This window comes from Nomia melanderi, chromosome 9 (genome assembly GCF_051020985.1).
Source record: "Nomia melanderi isolate GNS246 chromosome 9, iyNomMela1, whole genome shotgun sequence".
Classification (NCBI taxonomy): Eukaryota; Metazoa; Arthropoda; class Insecta; order Hymenoptera; family Halictidae; genus Nomia; species Nomia melanderi.
In genome coordinates this window covers 14,372,624-14,393,759 of record NC_135007.1, presented here as the reverse complement: position 1 = coordinate 14,393,759, position 21,136 = coordinate 14,372,624, and the positions used below count along the sequence as shown (strand labels likewise).

At 41.2% G+C, this 21,136-nt stretch overlaps 2 protein-coding genes across 2 annotated transcripts in view; both read right to left on the bottom strand.

The window, feature by feature from the left end:
• Nucleotides 1-181: 181 nt before the first annotated feature.
• On the bottom strand, nt 182-3,090 carry Gale (UDP-galactose 4'-epimerase). The gene is made up of 8 exons (XM_031973449.2): nt 2,471-3,090; nt 2,320-2,386; nt 1,960-2,102; nt 1,681-1,799; nt 1,324-1,614; nt 1,078-1,258; nt 714-998; nt 182-649 (listed from the first exon to the last, which is right to left on the bottom strand). Exons 3-8 carry the CDS (start codon nt 2,087-2,089, stop codon nt 597-599), a joined length of 1,059 nt encoding a protein of 352 aa, XP_031829309.1. The 5' UTR covers nt 2,090-2,102; nt 2,320-2,386; nt 2,471-3,090; the 3' UTR covers nt 182-596.
• Nucleotides 3,091-4,030: 940 nt separating this feature from the next.
• The window catches only part of LOC116425555 (uncharacterized), a 145,368-nt gene continuing 128,262 nt past the window's right edge, over nt 4,031-21,136 (bottom strand). Inside the window, exons 4-6 of the mRNA XM_076371063.1 lie at nt 10,461-10,645; nt 8,764-8,895; nt 4,031-7,597 (exon numbers count right to left, since the gene is read on the bottom strand). Of these exons, the coding sequence (XP_076227178.1) occupies nt 7,453-7,597; nt 8,764-8,895; nt 10,461-10,645 (462 nt within the window). The 3' untranslated portion in view covers nt 4,031-7,452. The remainder of the gene's footprint in view (nt 7,598-8,763; nt 8,896-10,460; nt 10,646-21,136) is intronic.

The following is a 21,136-nucleotide window of genomic DNA, read 5'->3' as shown; positions in this document are numbered from 1 at the left end:
GGAATTAAAATGAACCTACTTTAATTCTTTAAAGTAACCAATCGAAGTGAGTGCTACTTCTTATACCGCGATATTCAGTTTAATGAAATTTAAAGGAACACTAAACAATCTTTGTGCATATGCCTTCTATTTTTGGATACATCATTCATACAATGAGGCTCTTAATTTACTCTAGATCACATTACTTAATACATTTGGTATTTATTGCACGTTTTATTAACACACAATTTACAGTAGGTAAATTTTTATTTTGTACTTATTGGTAATTTAATATCGTTGTCGAAAGCGGATTTATGCGTTTTTTGTAGGCACATTCATTAATATGGCACGATAATGTAATGTAGTTTGTCGTTCTGTATAAAACTCCAATGGGTTTCGATTATTATATCAGTATTATATTATAGATATTTAATTAAAATGATTTCGAAAATAAGAATTGCTTAATATTAGATAAACATACATTTACATTGAGCTTTGGTCTAAACTTTGGTAACCAGATACCACCATGGCTTATATATAAATAATTAAAAATGTATCATTGAAGATCGTTAAACTATTAAACAATATTTAACTGATAAATGCATCAACAATTATAACTAAGACTTATAACCGTTTGGATTGTTTTGTTGCCATTTCCACGTGTCTGCACCTAAAATTAATTGTACATTTAATAAAAATTCTTTCAATAATTACTTAAGCATATGATAACATACACATATCGTCAATATTCTTCGTGGCTTGCCATCCTAACTCTTTGTTAGCTGTTCCAGCATCTGCATAACTAGCAGCTATATCTCCTGCTCTGCGCTCGACGACTTTATACGGTATTTTTTGACCCGACGCCTTTTCAAACGCATGGATCACTTCAAGCACTGAATAACCCTTCCCAGTACCTAAATTGATAGCTTTAAATCCAGTTGGATTTTGAGTTTTCTGATAAATCATTGCTTTCACATGACCTGTTGCTAAATCTACAATGTGAATGTAGTCGCGAACACCTACAAATTAAATTACAATTGGTTATACACTGCAAGTATTTTGTAAATTCAGTGAACTTGTATTACTACTTCAATTAACCTGTTCCATCCACAGTATCATAATCATTGCCATAAACATTTAGTACTTCTCTTTTGCCAACGGATACTTGAGCAATGTATGGCATTAGATTGTTTGGGATTCCATTAGGATCCTCTCCAATTTGTCCAGAAGGATGAGCTCCAACAGGATTGAAATATCTCAAAGATATGACAGACCATTCCTAGACATATATTTATGATAATATTTAGTTAAACTGAGAATTCAAGATATAAAGAAACATTATACCTTATCTGATGTACACAAGTCTTTTAAAATTTCTTCAACCATGTACTTTGTCTTTCCATATGGATTTGTACAATTGCCAATTTTCATATTTTCAACTAGGGGAAGTTTTTCAGGAACCCCATAAACAGTAGCACTGCTCGAATAAATTAAATGCTTTACATTGTATTCTTTCATTACTTCCAACAAATTCAATGTCCCATTGACATTTGTTTTATAATATTCTAATGGTTTATCACAGGATTCACCCACAGCTTTTAAAGCAGCAAAATGTATAACACAATCATATTTATTCTAAAATACAAAGAATAATTGCAATATTGCTTGCATACTTGAATCTTGTATCAAACTTAATTATACCTTTTTAAACACATCTCTCAACTCATTGATATCTGTAATATCACAAGGGATAAATGCAATTTGTTTGTTTGTCAATTTTTCTATTCTTAATAGACATTCTGGCTTCACATCATTGTCTCCTAGTGATTCAAACAAATTTGTTATAACATAAATTCAATTTAATAAAGAGAAATGTAAATATACTTATTATATCTAAACAAGCATCATACGTGTTAATACAACTCTACTGTGTTATAGTATAATATTATTGAAAATTTCTTCCACTTTGATACTTCTCACCTTTGTAAGCATTACTAAGGTTGTCTATTACCACCACCTTAAAATCTGCCTCTAATAGTTCCAAAACAGTGTGAGAACCAATATAACCAGCACCTCCCGTTACCAGCACATTCCAGGTTTTATTTGCCATTGTTTTTTTTGTGCTGATGTTAATATAATATTAAACAATTATTCTACTTTTAATTAATAGACTTACATTGTGCTTCATATTAGGATACAACATGTCCAACCATGTGCAACAGGTTTTAGTATAATAATATTTATTTACATGAACAAATCAAACAATGTGTATAATAATTAAATACAAAACACGTAAAAACCTCAGAAATATTTACAAAGAAAAAAAAAGAAATGTTTTACCTTCTTTGACACGTAGGCAATTAACCAAACTCCGGGTTAGCGGGAAGCGTACCACTTCTATCGCAATCTACGAGAGGCAGAAAAAATTGTAATTTGTGATAAAGTTATGTAATTCTGACACGTCATTATGGATTTGACGTAAATTTACTACCTGGAATTACGATGAAACAGTAATGGAATGGAAAATTCGTTGATTCACATTTCTTGATTCATTTTCTGATAACAATTTTCCTAAACTAATTACCTAAAGGTATCTAGATTAAAATTTTGATAAACAGTGCCACATAACATTGTAAATAATGACGAACACCTATCTCTTTGTTCTCCAATTCATATTGGACATTAACAAACACACATTACATCCCATTGTAATAATAATACTCCACACTGTCTAGAATTTTAGCCACGGACTTAAGCTTCATACAGACATTGCATGTATTGTAACTTTCTAACAACTGTTCTGAAGTATCGGCATTATCAAAAGTGCACTCAACGTTATCGATAACACTTCATCAAAATTTAACAATCTGATTTAAATGTAGCCAGTGTGTCCTCACTGTCAAATTCCACTTATAGATAAAATAAATTTGTCAAAAATATAGTTTACTATCACATTTTAAAATTCCTTTGTTAATATCCCTGCTATTCTTTTCATAAATAGTTAGTTAAAACCAAGCCGTCATAGAAGCTAGTCGATAAAAATTATTGAATATAACAATTTAGTGAATATTATAAATAAATATATTGAATTAACACACGACAGAGAATTGACTGTGGCGCCATCCGTGGGAAAATGCTCAAACTGGTAGCCAATTGTTACCGATCTGGAAATTCACGAGGATCGACTGTGGCGCCACCCGTGGAAAATCGGTGAAACTGGTAGCCAAATGTTACCGATCTGGAAATATAGAAGGATCGACTGTGGCGCCATCCGTGGAAAATCGGTGAAACTGGTAGCCAAATGTTACCGATCAGGGAGTAAATAACGATCGACAGTGGCTCCATCTTTGAGAATATGCTGGCTAATTAAACGTAATTAAATAAGCATGTATGAAATCGTCTTGTGGACCGGAAACGGCTCAAAGCGTAATAAAAAAAAAATACTCCCACATCGGTAACGTTCGGCTACCTTTTTGAGCGTTTTGCCACGGATGGCGCTATATCCGATTTCTAACTTTTTCTTTAGTAGTGTCGGTAAAGTTTCGTTACCGATTTCTGCTTTTTGTGATAGATGGCGCCACAGACGATCGCATGAATTTCCAGATCGGTAACATTTGGCTACCAGTTGCACCGATTTTCCACGGATGGCGCCACCGTCGATCCTTGTGGATTTCTAGATCGGTAACATTTGGCTACCAGTTTGGCCGATTTTCCACGGATGGCGCCACCGTCGATCCTTGTGGATTTCTAGATCGGTAACATTTGGCTACCAGTTTGACCGATTTTCCACGGATGGCGCTACCGTCGATCCTCGTGGATTTCTAGATCGGTAACATTTGGCTACCAGTTTGAGCGATTTTCCACGGATGGCGCCACCATTCCCTAAATTTCACTTATATATCAATCACATATAAAATATAAATTTTAACATATCAAACGATTTCGATTTCTTTCTAAACAAGAACAATATCCTCTCCCACTTCTCTTCTACATCTCACACTACTACCAATTTTCAGGAGAACAGGGCGTACCAAGAATCGACACGTTGGTCTATAATTTACTCGTAATTTATTTAAATAATAATACGAAAATACACAATTGCGATTTTATTGAAACGATAATCATGAATTTCTTTATACAACTTTATTGCATGGTTTGCTGGCTACGTCTATATGAATATTGTCTACTGTCGGTAGCGAGTACAACAGCAAGCTGAATATCGGAGCGTTCGTCGTTCCCGCCTGTTAATCATGGAATCGGAATATTCCATCGGCGAGACACGACGAGACGCTCGTCACGATAAACCGTGCACGTTCCCCGGATCTCGTCTCGGAAACTAACAATCTCGTTCCAGAGAACTCTCGGGAGTATCATTTTCAATGATCGGGAACACGCTTTACTCTCTGCGCACCGACGAATCCCCCGCTAAAGGGAGATAAACGATTGAAACCGATCTGCGGACGAAACGTACACGGTATCTTCGTTGGCTTATAAATGCTGGATCGGTTATCGGTTCGCGATCAAGTAGTAGATACGTATATATTATAGTAATGTATATAAAAGCGTACAAAACACGTTTAGTGGGGTCGCAGAAGGATGGGATGGTCGCGATACGAAATACTCGAGACTCGAACGAGTCACAGGCTTATATTTTCCTCTTCTTTTTCTTCTTCCTCTTCTTCGTCTTCTTCTTCTCCTCTTTCTTGCATTCTCTCTCTTTCATTCTATCTTTCTCTCAATCTCTCTCTCGCTCTCTCTCTCACTTTTCGTATACTTAAATAGCTTCTTCGAAGGTCCGTCGTTTCTGTACAGGTCGGGGGTGGACATTGTCGCGCTGTTTCATCGATGAACCCCTTGCGGAGATTGTTGAACGTACAATCCTTTTGCGGATTCTGCTGAATTAACACATTGACTGCCAGGTCATCCGAACAAGGTGACGCCATTTTTTAGGTGATCTTGAACATTTTTTTGGTGACGCATCGAACTAAGTTTCATTGGATGTATGAGTTATAAGGAAGATAGAGCAATCGTTACGAAGAATCTTGACTCTTTAGTTTCTGGTTTATTAAGAAAATTGGTTCGATTGGAAGTTTCGATGATTTACTTGGCAGTCAAAGTGTTAAACACTGAATGCTTAATGCATAAATATGGATTCATAATTTTTCTCGTTAGAAACAAATGGAAATATATAATATTTTTCTCATCCAAAAGTTATTCTATGCGTAGTGTCTGTATTAAACCAACAATTACTTATATTCCTTTCGGAAGAATATGATCGCCAGCTGAAGTGCTGGTACGTTCAGTGTTAATGCTGTTCGAATTTCTTGCTGTTCGAATAGTTCAATCATTTGTTCAACTTTTCATCTCAAAAACGCCGACATTCGTCCGCAAAGGGTATAACCATTGCCGTATAATCCTCTTTTCTGAATTCCTCTAGCTTCCACCGGACGCCATTTGCGTTTCCCGTCCATTCTAACCTCAAATCCATGAACTTCCTGATTAACACTAGACTTATGTATTCTATACTTCATTCTATCGTTCCTAGAAGAGTATACTTGTTTATATAGATTGCGAAAATTAGTGTTTCAAGAACGAAGAATTACAATGGGTGTTCGCAAAATTGCATCAATAAAAATCGAGTTGAATATCCCTGAAATTGACGGGTCCCGTAAATCTAGCGTTAATCAGTGTTAATCATTTTGTTCGTTTCAACTCGTGCCAGTCATGTTCGATTCGTTTATTTGTTATTCAACGTATTTTCGAGAGTTTCCGTTACAGGCAGAGATACTTTCAGGAATTCTGACGCGAGTCTTTACACGGCAAGGGGTAACCAGCGATCTCTCGCGATTAGCGGGATCCTAGGAAGAGAACAGCAGACCGAACGATAGGGACCGTGAAAAAGGTTGCGATCTCGAGATTCTTTCCTAGCCGTTCGAGTGCCACGAGCTTTTATCAACTTATATCACTATACATAGAAAAACTCGAATATCATACTGTTGTATAATATATTTTAACCCTTAGCACTCCAGATGGTTTTGTAATTTATCAGCAACTGCAACTAATTTTTATGGTATCTCTATTATATGCATCGTGGAAAATTTAATAATTTTAGAGTAGTTTCTTTGATTCGTTAAAATATTTGATACAACTGGTGCAATATTGGAGCCTACGGAGTTCAAAGGGTTAAATAGATAATTCGAATCAAATTTTATACTTTTCAAATGCTGTGATTAGCGAAGTTAGCTAAGTGTCTTTGTATAAAAACGAGATTTCTCGTTACGACATTAATAAATTTCTCGGTATGACATTAATAAATATCAATATATGAAGAAATCTCATAAACAAATCGCATAAATTTAGTCATAATCACGAAAGAGAATTCGGCCCACAGAGGGTCAAACGAAACACCGAATAACCGCGATCGCGGTGTTCGCCACTCGAACGGCCAGTTTCTCAACAGAGCGTCAAGATTCCGCGCGCATCGTTCGCTTCCGCCGGGACAACTCGTCCCCGAACTGCCTCGACTCTCGACGTCTCGACTACAATTAACTAGTTCGCGGGCTGCGCGTCGTAAACGTTACAGTATCCTTCCTACGTCGGGGGCATCAGTGAGCTTACACCTATAATGGCAATCGACTTCCTCCTCTCTATACAAAATCGACGATGCGGCCGCGATCGTCCCCCCCGTTCGCGAAGAAACAACAAAATCTCTCTAACAATCGCGAACGCGAGGTAGAAACGTGACAAGGGACCATTACTCGACCCTTCGACCAACGGAATCATCCATCAACACGTGATCCTCTCAGCGACGAACAGCTTCCCGCTTCATCCGCGTGAAACCAACCGATTTTCGCATTTAATCAACGCGATCGGTGGATTCTCTACGAAATCGAGCGTCGCTGTGCGTTAACGATTCCGTTTCGACGCAGCGTAGCCGAAAGGTTAATAACGCCGGTTTAATCACTTTGGTATACGGCCCTCTCAGATCTACGAAGCGACACGCCATATTGTCGGAGTGGGAGTTCAATATTTGCGATCCGCAGTCTGCCGCCGTCGGTTCCTTATCGCGCGATCGACGTCGACAACAATAGTGTAAAAAAAAAGGAAAAAAGAAGAAACGAGACGGAAAAGAAACAAACGGAGAAGGGACAACGGAGTATAGCCGTCGGCGTCGACGTTCAAAAGCAGCGGGATTATCTTTCACCTATACGTTAAGTCGCTCCGAGAAGCGCATATATATAAATATATGAATAATATATATATATATATATATGAAGAGTCTCTGGTAGAAAAAAAAAGAAAGAAAGAAAACGGAGGAAGGAGTAAAGAAAGGAAAGAGAAAAGGCACTCGGAAAGAAAATGGCACCGTCTGGTTAAACGTCGCGTGGGTTCCCGCGCCGCTCTGGACTTCATCCTCCCCGGTTTTCCCTCTTCTCACTGGCACACGTCGCGATAACCCTTTGATCGGGCACTCTAGCTTCTGTACCGGTGGCTCAGGCTCGTCCGGTGGCTCACGATCGCGTCGAATTTGTCCTTCTTACGGGGACACTTTCCCTGTCGTCTCATGTACTCGCCGAACTCGCAGCTGGGCATCGCGCACTCCTCGTTTTGGATGCATCTGCGGAAGGCGAGGGTGTTTGGGTGAGTTTGTTATAAGTTTTGCACTTCTGATTCGACATTTTGAGGATTTATTTGGTTTATTGTTGACATAGTAATGATGTTTTGTAGCTGGGCAGCGCGCATTCCTCGTTTTGGATGCATCCGCGGAAGGTGAGGATACTTAGGGTGGGTTTGTTATAGGTTTTGCAGTTTCGATTCGAAATTTTGGGGATTTATTGGGTTTATTGTTGATATTGTAATGTTATTTTGCAGTTGAGAATCGCGCGTTTCTTGTTTTAGGGTGAATTTCTTATAGGTTTTGCAGTTTTGATTCGAAATATTGGGGATTTATGTGGTTTCTTGTTGATATAGCATGTCATTCGATTATTTTTAATACGTTCCGTGCCACGGAAACTTCAACTTCAAAAGTTTCTTTCGTTTCATCGATATAAATGCAGAATATTCAATATTCCATGTTTCATTGTACTTGGATGACACACAACGCATTCTGACCTAGTAATTTGCACTCATTTGTCTGGAATATAACTTCATCTTCGCAACATTCTTTTCAATATAACAATAAATAAATATTGTTGATAATCTATCATTTTCCTTATGAACTGTATCGATTTTCTCAAAGAAACAATAAGTTACTCTCAAGTTTCTGATTTTTATCCCTTATCACTCCTTGCTTTATAATCTATCAGCAACAGCAACTAATATTTATATTATTCCTATCAAAAATGAGAAATGCAATAACTCCTCAGTGCAAAATTTGTATGCGTGGAAAATCTAATAATTCTAGGATACTTCCTTCAAGATTCATTAAAACACTTAATATTCTAACTAGTGCAATACTGTACCCTACAGAGTTCAAATTACACACATTAATATTATTTCTTTGTTTTCACTTCGTAACGTACACTATCCGTGCACAAACTGCGCCACAGTTTCAAAGTGTGCACCAGTCGAAATCTTAATAAATCGCGAACCGGTCTATTCGACTGTCAGGGCACTTCCAGTTTAATTTATCGTGTGTGACGAATCCATTAGGAACTCCCGGCGATGAAAAAGGTCTTGGAAATGATAGGAGTGTCGAACGAAATGCAAATCGGAATGAAACGAGCCGTATAGAATGTTCAAGCGCGGCGTTGAGAGATCGGCGATGGAGATTGTGTCACTTACAATCGATCCGCGAGCGAGAAGTATCCTTTCCCCCGCCTGATCTTGATGCAGTTTTGATGATTCTCGTAGCAGTTGCACTGGCACTCGCCCTCGTGCGTGATCCTGGGCATGAACTCCGAGGGGCAACGGCACCTGGACAACCACCGGGATACAAATTATTCGTTGTCCGGCCAAGACCGAGCCGATCGTTCGCCTACGAAACGAGACAGGGTGGAGGGAAGTGGACACGGACCGCTCGATGTTCTCGGTCGGACCTGAATTCACGTGGCGGGACATTGGGCCGGCTCGATTGTGCAAGGATGGGCGCAACGGAGGATTTGCTTTTTGAGAAATAAATAGAATAAATGTGGAAGCTGTCTGGGTTAGGTTGGAATCGGAAACGTGATAGTTTTTGAGGGATGTGATGGGAGATTTGGTATTTATAGTGGGATAGAGTAGAATATGTGTTTCTTGTGGGGTAGAATTGGGAAGTGGTTAGTTGTTGTGGGCTGGAATCGAAAGTTTGTTAGTTTTTAAGGGCTAGAATCGATGAGTTATTAGTTCTTGTGGGCTAGAATCGAAAGTTTGTTAGTTCTCGAGGGTTAGAATCGATGACTCGGTAGTTCTGGTGGGCTAGAATCGAAAGTTTGTCAATTCTCGAGGCCTAGAATCGACAACTTGTTATTTCTGGTGGAGTAGAATTGAAAGTTTGTTAGTTCTCGAGGACTACAATTGATGACTCGGTAGTTTTTGTGGGTTAGAATCGAAAGTTTGTCAATTCCCGAGGTCTAGAATCGATGACTCGTTAGTTCTTGTGTGCTAGAATCGATGACTTATTAGTTCTTGTGGGCTAGAATCGAAAATTTGTCAATTCTCGAGGTCTAGAATCGATGACTTATTAGTTCTTGTGGGCTAGAATCGAATGTTTGTCAGTTCTTGTGGTCTAGAATCGAAAGTTTGTCAATTCTCGAGAGTTACAATCGATGACTCGGTAGTTCTTATGTACTAGAATCGAAGGCTTGTTAATTCTCGAGAGTTAGAATCAACAACTTGTTATTTCTTGCGGGCTAGAATCGAAAGTTTGTTATTTCTTGTGGTCTAGAATCGAAAGTTTGTTATTTCTTGGGGACTAGAATCGACAACTTGTTACTTCTTGTGGACTAGAATCGACAACTTGTTATTTCTTGTGGTCTAGAATCGAAAGTTTGTTAGTTCTCGAGATCTACAATCTACAACTCAGTAGTTCTTATATCCTAGAATCGAAAGTTCGTCAATTCCCGAGAGTTATAATCAACAACTTGTTATTTCTTCCAACCTAGAATCAAAAGTCTAATAGTCCCCGAAATGCTAGAATCGACACCTTATTATTTCCCGCAGACCAGAACCGAAAAACTCCAATTTCCCATGGACCAGAACCGAAAACTGCTCATCTCTCATCCCACAACAAAAACCCATCATTCCCGTGTTCACACTCTAAATCTAAAACCTCCCACACTCGATCTCGAAAATCTATCCGTCCCGTACGCGATATCACAGAAGCATAAAACAAGAAAATTGCAGACGAATCATTTTCAGACAAGACATTCCAGGTCACCACAGGCGATTTCCATACGAAATCCGATCCACACGCGAGAACGCGATCGGCGAAATCCTCGTGTCCGAAGAATCGGCGATCCGATTCGATTTACAGGCGCAGCGGAAGGGAAAGAGGGACTCACGGCTTTCTCGGTTGTGCCACTCTCATGTTCTGAGGCTGCTGGGACGGCTGATAGTGCCTGTACACTCTCTGCTCGAAGGGTTTCTCGTTGCCGGTCTCGTACTCGGACCTCTCTCTGCACTCGCATTCCGTGTGGTTGTAGAAGGACAGCTTTTCCACCGTGCTGCCGCCGCCCACGTTCATCATCTGCGAAAGAGGAGCGAAAAACTGTAGACGGTTTGTTGTGTACGCGTTTTCCATTCCGAAATGTTACAGGGAAACCCGTACGTCGCGCGCCGACTTAACTTCGTGCGAACTGATCGGAAGTGGACTGTATAAATATCAGTGAAAATAATTTGCTGTTTAACTTTGGGAGTTCAGTAATACTCGTAATATTTCACCATGCATTAGACGAAACTTAATATTATACTGTTGCGATACATCGAACTAACGAGGTTGCGACGTATCGAACTCGTCCCTCCGGTACGCACGGCTGAACCAACCCTTAGGATCTGAAGGGGGTTGGAATAAAATGGTCGCTAAGGAGTTGGTCAGAGTAAACGAAGACAAGCGAGTAGTCTTCGAGCGAAAGACGAGAAAAGACGTGTCGAACTATAGATTACATTCTGTAATATTTGTATGAAACTGTAAATATAAGTGTATAAAGAACATTGTAAATAAATATGTCGCGGGCGAGCACCCCCTTTATAACTTTGTTATATCAAATCAAATGACAGAGTCACCTCTCGACTGCAGAGTTAATAATACATACTATTACTATTATTAGTAACATATACCATCAATTACTACCTACAACACCCAATCCTCTAACAGAAAACCAGCAATCTTCCATCGAAAGAAACAAAACATAAAAATTCACGAATGCTCCCGAAACCCGAGACTAATTATCGAGATGACAAATGTGCGCGATTCCTCTTTCGATTCGATTCATCCCGCGATTCGACTCGCCTCGGTCCACATTCGCTTCAGCCGGCAAGAAGTCTTCATCCGGTTGCCACTTCTTGTCGTCCCGGCGTTTCTTTCGTCGGACCTTTCGCTGGGCGCACAAGGGTCGGCCTGTGTTAATTATGCGCAATTGCCGATCACCGATCACGATCGAACGGCCAAGGAGCGTCGCGATCACCGCGCCTACGCGCGGAATCCCATCGGGGAGCTTATCGATGCCCTTGGCGGCCGGGATCGCCGCGTTTCGTTCCGCCAGGCCCATTGTCCCCGCGATCCTAGGCCACGGCCTACTTAACGCGATCAATTACGGCCGCCGGTAGCCGCTTATCGGTCCGCGATCCTCGCCGGAGCAATTAAAATCGAGGCGATCTCGTTCGCTCGGCCAGGTGCGCCCCCAAACGCGCCCGCCGATCTGTATGCCGCGCGGGCCGGCTGCGTTTCCGGCGTGATTTACGAGCTTTCTATCCGCGTATCGGCTATCCCCGATTCCCCCGGATCGGGAACGACGCGCCTCCGAATTGAAATGCGACGGTTATCAGCGAATTAGCGGATTCCGGGCGCGTCCGTCCCGGGTTCCAGCAATTAGTGCTAACTAAATGCCGCGCTCGCCACGTACCCGCTTTCAAATCGTTTACAGCATGCATTATGTATCTCGCTCGCGCCGGTTCCCCGCGTCGCGCGACGCGGGGAAACCTCTTTTCAGAAAGGAAATTCTAATTATGAGTCCGCGACGTTCGTCTCCGTCACTTTTTCCTGCGAGTTTTCACCGCGGACGCTTCCGTCTCGTTCCGAGCGTGTGAAACTTCGACGTTGAAAGGTAAGCTGGATGCTTGGGTAAGAGTTACGTTAACGCGCGCTGAGTTTGGAAATCTGTGGAAGGAGTGATCGGAATTGGAATTGGTATTGGGATGGTTCTGATTGTGAGACTAGTGTTCTTTTGAATATAGATCACTGAGCTTGAGTTAGTATGTAGCTAAATATTCGAGTCGTAGACTATGGTTTGGAGAATTTATTTTGAAGAGAGTAGCTGGTTAGATGTATTGGTGGATTTTAATTAGGAGGAACGAAAGCGTGCGAAATTAACGTCGGCAGACTCGGTGGATATCAGCGTCCGAATTCACAGAAATAGTTCGCGTTCCGTTTAGAGGAATGTTTGGTCATCTAGGATTAATTATTCCGTTAATTCTCGTTCTCGAGAAAAGATCACAGGACAATCGCTATCTAAATAAGAACATTAATTCCCATCCATCTAAATCTACAAAATCGATAGCGAAATCAGCAGCTAATTAGAATTATTATCAACCGATTCTAACAGCGAAACTGCAGTATTCCTTTGAAGCTCGATCTCCGAGCGGTTGCTTCTCATTCCTCTCGTCGCATGAAACTTTGACGCCATCGTTATCATCGCCGAGAAATTCGCGTGGCGATCGTTATCTAAACAAGAAGCCACGTTAATACGCGTCCGACCGGCGAGCCTAGAAAATCGGTGCTGTAAAAATAGCAACCGAGGGTAATTAGTGTCGATTGGAGGAGTTGGTACGTGCGGCAACCCCCTTCCGCGGAGCGGAGCGTGTAACCGGCCACTTTAGAGCAGCCGGCCGGCTAAGGTTAATTGAACTCAATTAAAAGCGAAGCGATGCGCGGCCGATCGCGCCGATTCCGTCCGGGTCCTGGCCGTCTGCGCGATTTCCGCGTAGATACTGGGACGCCGGCCGAGGATCGAACGTTCGATAACGCGTTCACGACGATGCTCGATGCTTCGACGGCGTTTCTTTTGTAGGGCTACTAAAATGGAAACTAAAATAGAAACTAAGTTATATAGAATATTAAGCTTTGTTCGATGCATCGATATGTGGAATATTGAAATAAAATAACTTTCCTTCTTAATGTATGTTTCCTCATTCATTCATTCGATACAGAAAGACTACAAAGTTTGATGTTCAATATTAACCCTTTGCACTCGAGACTCTCAGTCACCACTTGATTTGATTTGCAAAATTATAAAGTCTTATATAGAATATTAAGCTTTGTACGATGCATCCATATGTGGAATATTGAAATAAAATAACTTTCCTTAATGTATGTTTCCTCATTCATTAATTCGATACAGAAAGATTACAAAGTTTGATGTTCAATATTAACCCTTTGCACTCGAGAGGCGACTCTCAGTCACCACTTTATAATTTTTCAAATCAAATCAAGTGGTCGCCTCTCGAGTGCAAAGGGTTAATATTGAACATCAAACTTTCTAACCTTCCTGTATCAAACCACGACTGTGTCTCTCGAGTGCAGAGATATTACTCTTCACAGAGTTACTAAACTCGAATTTTACGTTCGTCGAGTAATCATTGCATCGTGCAACGGAGCAACAAGGTTGCTCGCGTGTTTCAACCCGAGGAGGTTCCCGCGACGGGTGATTCACTGTAAGTTCAAGCGGAGCTCGACAAAAGGAGAACAAAGGAGACTAATGCCTCATCGAAGTCAGTATTCCGTCGAACGTGATCCGATGAAACTCTAATGGGATCGCTCGGACTATGAGTCCGCTCGGAATCGTTGAATCCTGGAGGAACGAATCGATTATCCTGCGAAAGGATACGGCCGAGCCCGGTGGAACAATAAAGAAACAGCCGGGACAAATTGCCGCGAAGAGTAGCTCGGGTCTCCGTGGGTTTTTGCCCGCTGACAAAGCGTGCAAAGATCTTCGCCGGATCTTTGTAACACGAACCGCGGGGCTGCGCGCTCGCGGCCCGTCTCCATCCTCCCGCGGCGCACTCTGTCAAGACGGTGCACGCCGGGATTGAGATTCGCGATCGTCCCTGACGAATAGCCCGGCCGAGAGATCGTGGTCATAAATTTGCTGCCACAGTGGCGTACTATCGCCTGTCCCTCGAGGAATCCTCGAATCCGGAGTAACTCGAAAACAGGATGCGAGCGTTCCGGCAACCTGTGTTTACCGATTTCTTGCTGCTCGAGCGATCCGGTTAGTGGTTTCTTTGATATTTCGCCTTCGCTTTCGAACGTTCGCTTGGGAGCTGGCTCTTGGGCTTGCTTGGCTCGATGTTGCGACGTTGTGGAGTTTAATGTTTGATGGTGACAGTCTTTATTGTTATTGTCTTGATGTTCTAATGGTTGAATGTTTGAATGTTTTAATGTTTGACTGTTTATTCTCTTAATGTTCTAATGTTTGAATGTTTTAATGTTTATTGTTTGAATGTTTGAATGTTTGAATATTTTAATGACTTAACGTTTTAATATATCAATATCTTAATGTCTTAATGTCTTAATGTCTTAATGTTTCAATGTTTCAATGCCTTAATATTTTAATGTTCCATTTTTTAAATGTTTCAATGTCTTAATGTTTCAATGTTCCAATGCCTTAATATTTTAATGTTCCATTTTTTAAATGCTTCAATGTCTAATATTTCAATGTTTCACTTTCTAAATGTTTCAATGTCTAATACTTCAATGTTCCATTTCCTAAATGTTCCAATATCTAATACTTCAATGTTCCATTTCCTAAATGTTCTAATATCTAATACTTCAAAATCCCACTTCTTAAACATTTCAATGTTTAATACTTCAACACTTTAATATCCAATATTAAACCATATACAATAATCTCCACGTAACTTAATAACTTAATCCCAAAAGACATCGTCACCAGAAAATATCAAACAACTGAAACCTTTCCAGAGCAAAGCTTCAATTCTCAGCATACAAAATAGATCACCGAATCCCTCAATACATCTTCAAGTATCAAAAATACCAAAGCACGCTAGAAAACAAACATCACGATAACAGAATCTCTTGTCCGACTATCCTAAGAATGCGCCAAGCTTAACGCGAAGCGGTTTACAACTCAGGGACACCGCTCGACGCCATTGTTGCGCAGTCTCCGTCTCAGCAACCACCCATGGCGGTCCGCGTCGGTTCCCCGCGACGGGCACATCCGTCCCGAGCTTTTGCATATTTTTTGCACGCTCGTCCTGCGAAAAATCGAGCGTGAATAATGCACTTCCGGCGCGTTCCGCGAGCTGCCCTCGCCGCCCTCGCAAACTCTCGATGGATCGAGGGATCGGGGTGAACCGGTGTTCGAGCGGTGCACGCCCATGCCGTGAACGCTCGCTCGAACCTGTCTCCGACGGCGATCGAGCTCGTTTTTCGACGTTTTGCGGTGCTCGCGCCTCTTTCTAAGGAATGCCGTACATCTCTATCGCGAGGCGTCCTCTTTTTGCAATGTAATCCGTTTATGCAAACGATCGCTCGACCCAGAACCCTGAATTCGACGCGAAAGTTCAATTTCGTTTATACGTGAATATGGAAAAATCGACATTTGCTCAATTGCGGCTCTCAAAATCCTCAGTTCAAGATTTGCGACTCTTGTTAGGATAAAGTCTGACCAAGTATGATATATAATAATGTTTACAGCGCGATGCAGAGAGTTGATTTATAGCTGACGGCGCACGGCCACACGACCGTTTTCTGAATGAAATTCGATAACTTCGAAAGTATGAGTGATACAAAGAAACTCTTTAGACAAAAGTTGTAAAGTATAGAGTTAAATATACGATGGTTATATTTTTCTTTACATTACTAGGATATTACGAAGTTTCTCCACTGACAATGGGTACTTTGCGTTTCGATCACAACGTTATATGAACAGAGAAACGGAGTTTACTCGCAGAAAATTGTCATTTTTCGAGTAAGAATCATTTCCTATAGCAAGGACTACTTAGCAGCACATTGGTAGTCTTCAATTTTCGTTATCTCAGTAGTCCAATTCTGGGATTTCTTTCACAGACGGCCGCATCGAGCCGACGATGCACAGAAGAGGAAACGAAAGAAGGCGAGATAAGGGAGAATCGCATTAGGGAGTCGTACGATGGAAGATTTCCCAAATTTCTCGACGAGAATCGATATGCACTTCGAGGAAGAAAGTCTCGACGCGAAGACCGAAGATCGAGTTTCAAACGATCTGTGACTAACGTCGTCCCGAAGACTGGAAAGTCGCATTTGCATGCGAAAATGCACGTTGCGGGCTCGCGGGAAAAAGCGAGTCGCGGTCGTCGAAGCTTCTTGCGGCGTCTCGGGATCGATCGACCGCCCACGAGATAGTTTCCGCAGGGCGATCTCGTTCGGCGGAGGTCTCGATGAAAGTTCCGTGGATCGTGCGATCGAAAACGACACGGCGACGCGCGGTTCCCAGCTTCTGGAATCTGGAACGGTCGTGTTACACGCTGAAGTATCAAAGACGATCGCCGCCCTTTTTATTGGCAATCGAAGTACCGTTCTGCGAAGAATCAATGTTTCGGAATCAATATTCGAGTTCATTGTAGTCGGATTTGCTATGGAGTTTCTTCGAGCTTTTCCTATAATCATTTACTTTATAACATTCTTTATAATGTTCATTTATTCCCTCTTTATTTATTTGTAATATTTATTAAATCAATTGAGAGCCAATGATTATATTTATACATAATATATAGATATTATTATTTCTTCAAGCTTCCTATAATCATTATAGAATCAATGATTACATTTATACATAATATAGAAATATTATCGTTTCTTCGAGCTTTTCCTCTAATCAGTGACTTTATTATTATTATGTTACTATTATTATTATTATTATTATTATTTTACTTTATTATATTCTTATTTATTAGATCAATCGAGAGCCAATGATTATATTTATACATGATATATAGATATTATTATTTTTTCAAGCTTTTCCTGTAATCATTATAGAGTCAATGCTTACATTTATATATAATATATAAATATTATCATTTCTTCGAGCTTTTCCTATAATCATTTACTTTATAACATTCTTTATAATGTTCATTTATTCCCTCTTTATTTATTTGTAATATTTATTAGATCAATCGAGAGCCAATAAGCTTTTCCTGATCATTGATTCTCGATTGATAGAACAGATATTATAAATATACAATGATTACGGATAAATATTAATGAATTCCCTCTTTACTTCGTAATACATTCTCTTCCAAATTTGGCAACCTAAGTACTGCTAAGAACATATATCAGCACCGAACTGTTAATCTCCCGCCGACGCTGTCCAATAATAAAAACGTTCAACCGAGGAAACAAGATCATTGCGGAGTAATCGACGAGCCGAGTCACGAAACGCCGAAAACCGCACGAAGAAACAGGGAAAAGAGAGATAGATCTCGGCGCAAGAAGAGCGCGCCGTCGATTCACGGTTCACCGATCGCCAGGCTCGTGTGCTCGCGATTTCGTGGCCGCTTGTTGCGTTTCATTCACGAGCGGCTGCCCCGAGCGAGATACGGTGAATGTTAATGAGAGCCGGCCGGTCAGCTGCTCGATCCCCACCGGAGCAAAATAATCCAGCTAGACAGGAAATTCCAGGATACGTCTGAGCTCTCAGCGGCGATCGCGTCTGCCTCGTCTCGTTCATCTTCGATCGTCTGGCTTTCGTTACTCGCTGATTGTTCCCTTCTCGATGGAAAGATCCTCGAGAAACGCGACTAAATCGTCCGTGATTCACGCTGCAATCGGCGAACAAACCCTTTGCACTCGAAAGTTTTTCAATGGAAATATTCAACACTTCTTAAGAAGACATAGGTGATATCGTTTGAAACTAATTGAACGATAATTCACAGATAAATTAAGCAGAAAGGTGTTTTATTTCGATATTTCGCGTTTCCTCATTAGCGAAATTCGAAGAACAGAGTACATATTTCGTGCATATTTCATAAAATTTCGAATATTTCTAGCAGAAACTTTTCCAGCTTAACTCTAACATCACTCACGTACAAACGACGAGTAACATGGAAACACTAAAAATTTGCGCTAGTCAACGTGTCAACGACCGAGTAAAGGGTTAATTACTCGAGCAGCAAGAGATTAGCCTCTAGCTTCTGTTTCTATTGCTTAAGCGATCAATATATGATTCAGCTTCATCCGTTGAAGGTTTCCTACGTTTCAAATAATCTGCGAAGGGTTAAAACCAGTACAGAGGTGAATTACGCATCGCGTTCTGCCAATCTTCCCGCTGGTGTCCGATACGAACGGATAAGCAGCTTGACAAGCGATCCATCGTTCGGCGAAGACTCGTTCCGAGCATTAATAATCGAGCGCACTCGCGAGAATCGTTAGGTATGCGAAGCAGGGAACAAAGAATAAAGAGCAGACGCACTTGCGCCCCGGGTCAGGCGTCTTATCAGCGCCGCGCGCCGTTTATCGGCGCAACGATAGAACGTTGACGCGGATCATAGGGAAAAAACGCGCGATAAGCCTCTCGAGGAGGAGTTTGTTCTGAAGATCTTGTACACAAAGGTGTCGAGTTACCGAAGTATCGCGGGGGATACGCAAACAGACGCGGTCTCGAGGCAGGCCGCCGAAACGCGCTGCGCTCGCGTTTCTGTCGCAGTCGTTGATAATCGCTCTCCCGCTGCTCCTATCAATGTTAACCCTTTGCGCTCGGATGTTTCTTACTAGAAATATTTAACATTCCTTTGCGAGGCGAGGACGATGTTCTTTGAGACTGATTCGAAGAGAAATCATAAGTACTGTCAGGGTACGGTCAATTATTGTACTTCGTGCCGTCTAAATTTACTGTCGAACCCAATTTTATACGGAATGGGGCCGTAAAGAATTCAAGTAACACTGATTACTGAATAAAAAACCTCTCGGTACTCTCTATTCTCTGTACTCTGTCTTTACTCTGTTCTCACTACTCTGTGCTCTCTACTGCTCTGTACTCTATTCTCACTACTCTGTACTCTCTACTGCTCTGTACTCTATTCTCACTACTCTGTACTCTATACTGCTATGTACTGCTCTCTACTCTATTCTCATTACTCTGTACTCTATACTGCTATGTACTGCTCTCTACTCTATTCTCATTACTCTGTGCTCTATACTGCTATGTACTGCTCTCTACTCTATTCTCATTACTCTGTACTCTCTTCTCACTACTCTGTACTCTCTACTGCTCTGTACTGCTCTATTGCTCTGTATTGCTCTGGTATTTTTGGCCCTTTTTGCCATATTTAAACGCTGAAGCCGAAAAATCAATAAATCAGTGCACGGCCATAACTGCCTTTGCTAAACTAAATGTCACGTACCATAGTGCTGGCATACAGATGGTACGGATAATAAACTATGGAATTCAAAAGTGGCCAATTCTTCCGTCATGTCGTAAACCTCGTCTGTATGAAACTCCAACAAATGCATCGAGGAACAAAGCAGTTATTCGAATATTCCACGTATCAACGAATTATGCAAAGTTCAACGTTAAATATCAGATGTTAAATTTTCACCGCGTCGAATAAAATTCCTTTGATACTTCAACCTCAACGGTTAAATTCCTCTGATAACTAGACAAAATTACTAATGTAGTTGAGAATTAAAATAATGAACAGTTTCGAATAATTCCGGAAATCCTCAGAATATACACGAAACAAACGAGAAACGAGTGTTCGATATTCATTACCCTCGCGTTCCCATGAGAACCAGTCCGATCCCATCTGTCGCGCTTATCGTTCGGCGAAATCCGCGGCGACTCGTGCGAAAGGTCGCGCGGCGGGCAGAGGTCTCGAAGGGTTTACACGAATACGCGTGTTCCTCGTCCATTCGCTCGTCAGCTTGATTTATGAAGTGTCCCGCGCTGGAACGAGGCGAACAGAAAAGAAGGAAACCCGCCGATGCGATCCGACGAGTCGCGTAGGTGTCCCGGAAGTCCGGGATTCCTAGGAATGCAATTAACGCACGTGCGCCGTGCAACATTGTGAGCGCGCGGTTACCCGTTGTGCTCGCTCGTCCGCCGATTTTCATATCATTAATCCTTCCCTCGATTCTCAGAATCGAATCGCCGATCGATCAATCCTTTTGTAACTGCAATTAAGCCGCCGATATGCCAATGCAACCTTGTTTCATTTTTTATTCATTACCGTCGGCTTCCAGGTTGCAACAGGCGACTATATTTTGCATTTTCAATCGTGCATTCGAGATAAACGAAATCATGGAAACTGCGATCTTTCTGGATTCGATTTTTTGTAATGTACTTAGAGTTGATAAGAGATAAGAATCCTTAGAATTTCGGAAGTAATATGTTTTAATTATGTAATATCTTGATTTTAGAGTGTTTACTTTGATTCATAATTTATTTTGGAATGTATATGTATACAGGTGGAATACTCGAAGAAAGTTTGTATTCTGCATTAGCAGATGCAGCCGTGTTTGTATCTTGGCTGCGGGTCGTTGAAAATCTGGCTCGTACCTCGTTAGTGTCGTACGAATGAGCTCGGTTGAATGATCATTTGTTAGCTGGGAACGGTGCTTCGATATAATAAATCTCATTGATGAATACAGAGACACTTATCGTGAAATACGTAGAATGTTCTCTTCATTGGGTTATAGATCATTGGTAATTTTTAGTTCTCACGTTAAAGAATTTCTTTGTAAGCAATATTTTTCTAGAGAGGGCTGTTTAGCCATGTTTTATAGGTTAAACAATTTTCACGAAACAAACGATACTTAATAATTCATCTTCATTTTCAATCGCAAGAGTCAAAAGTCAGAATTTTCGAAAAATCTACCGGTAAATCGGTTGAAATCACTTCAGCCTCCGTTTTCCTCGCGAACGGCGTCGCCGCAAGGAATGAAGACGTTGCAGAAGGGATTTCGATCGGATCCGCGGTGTCTATTCGTTATCTCAGACCGCACGAGCCACGCTAGGATCGTTTT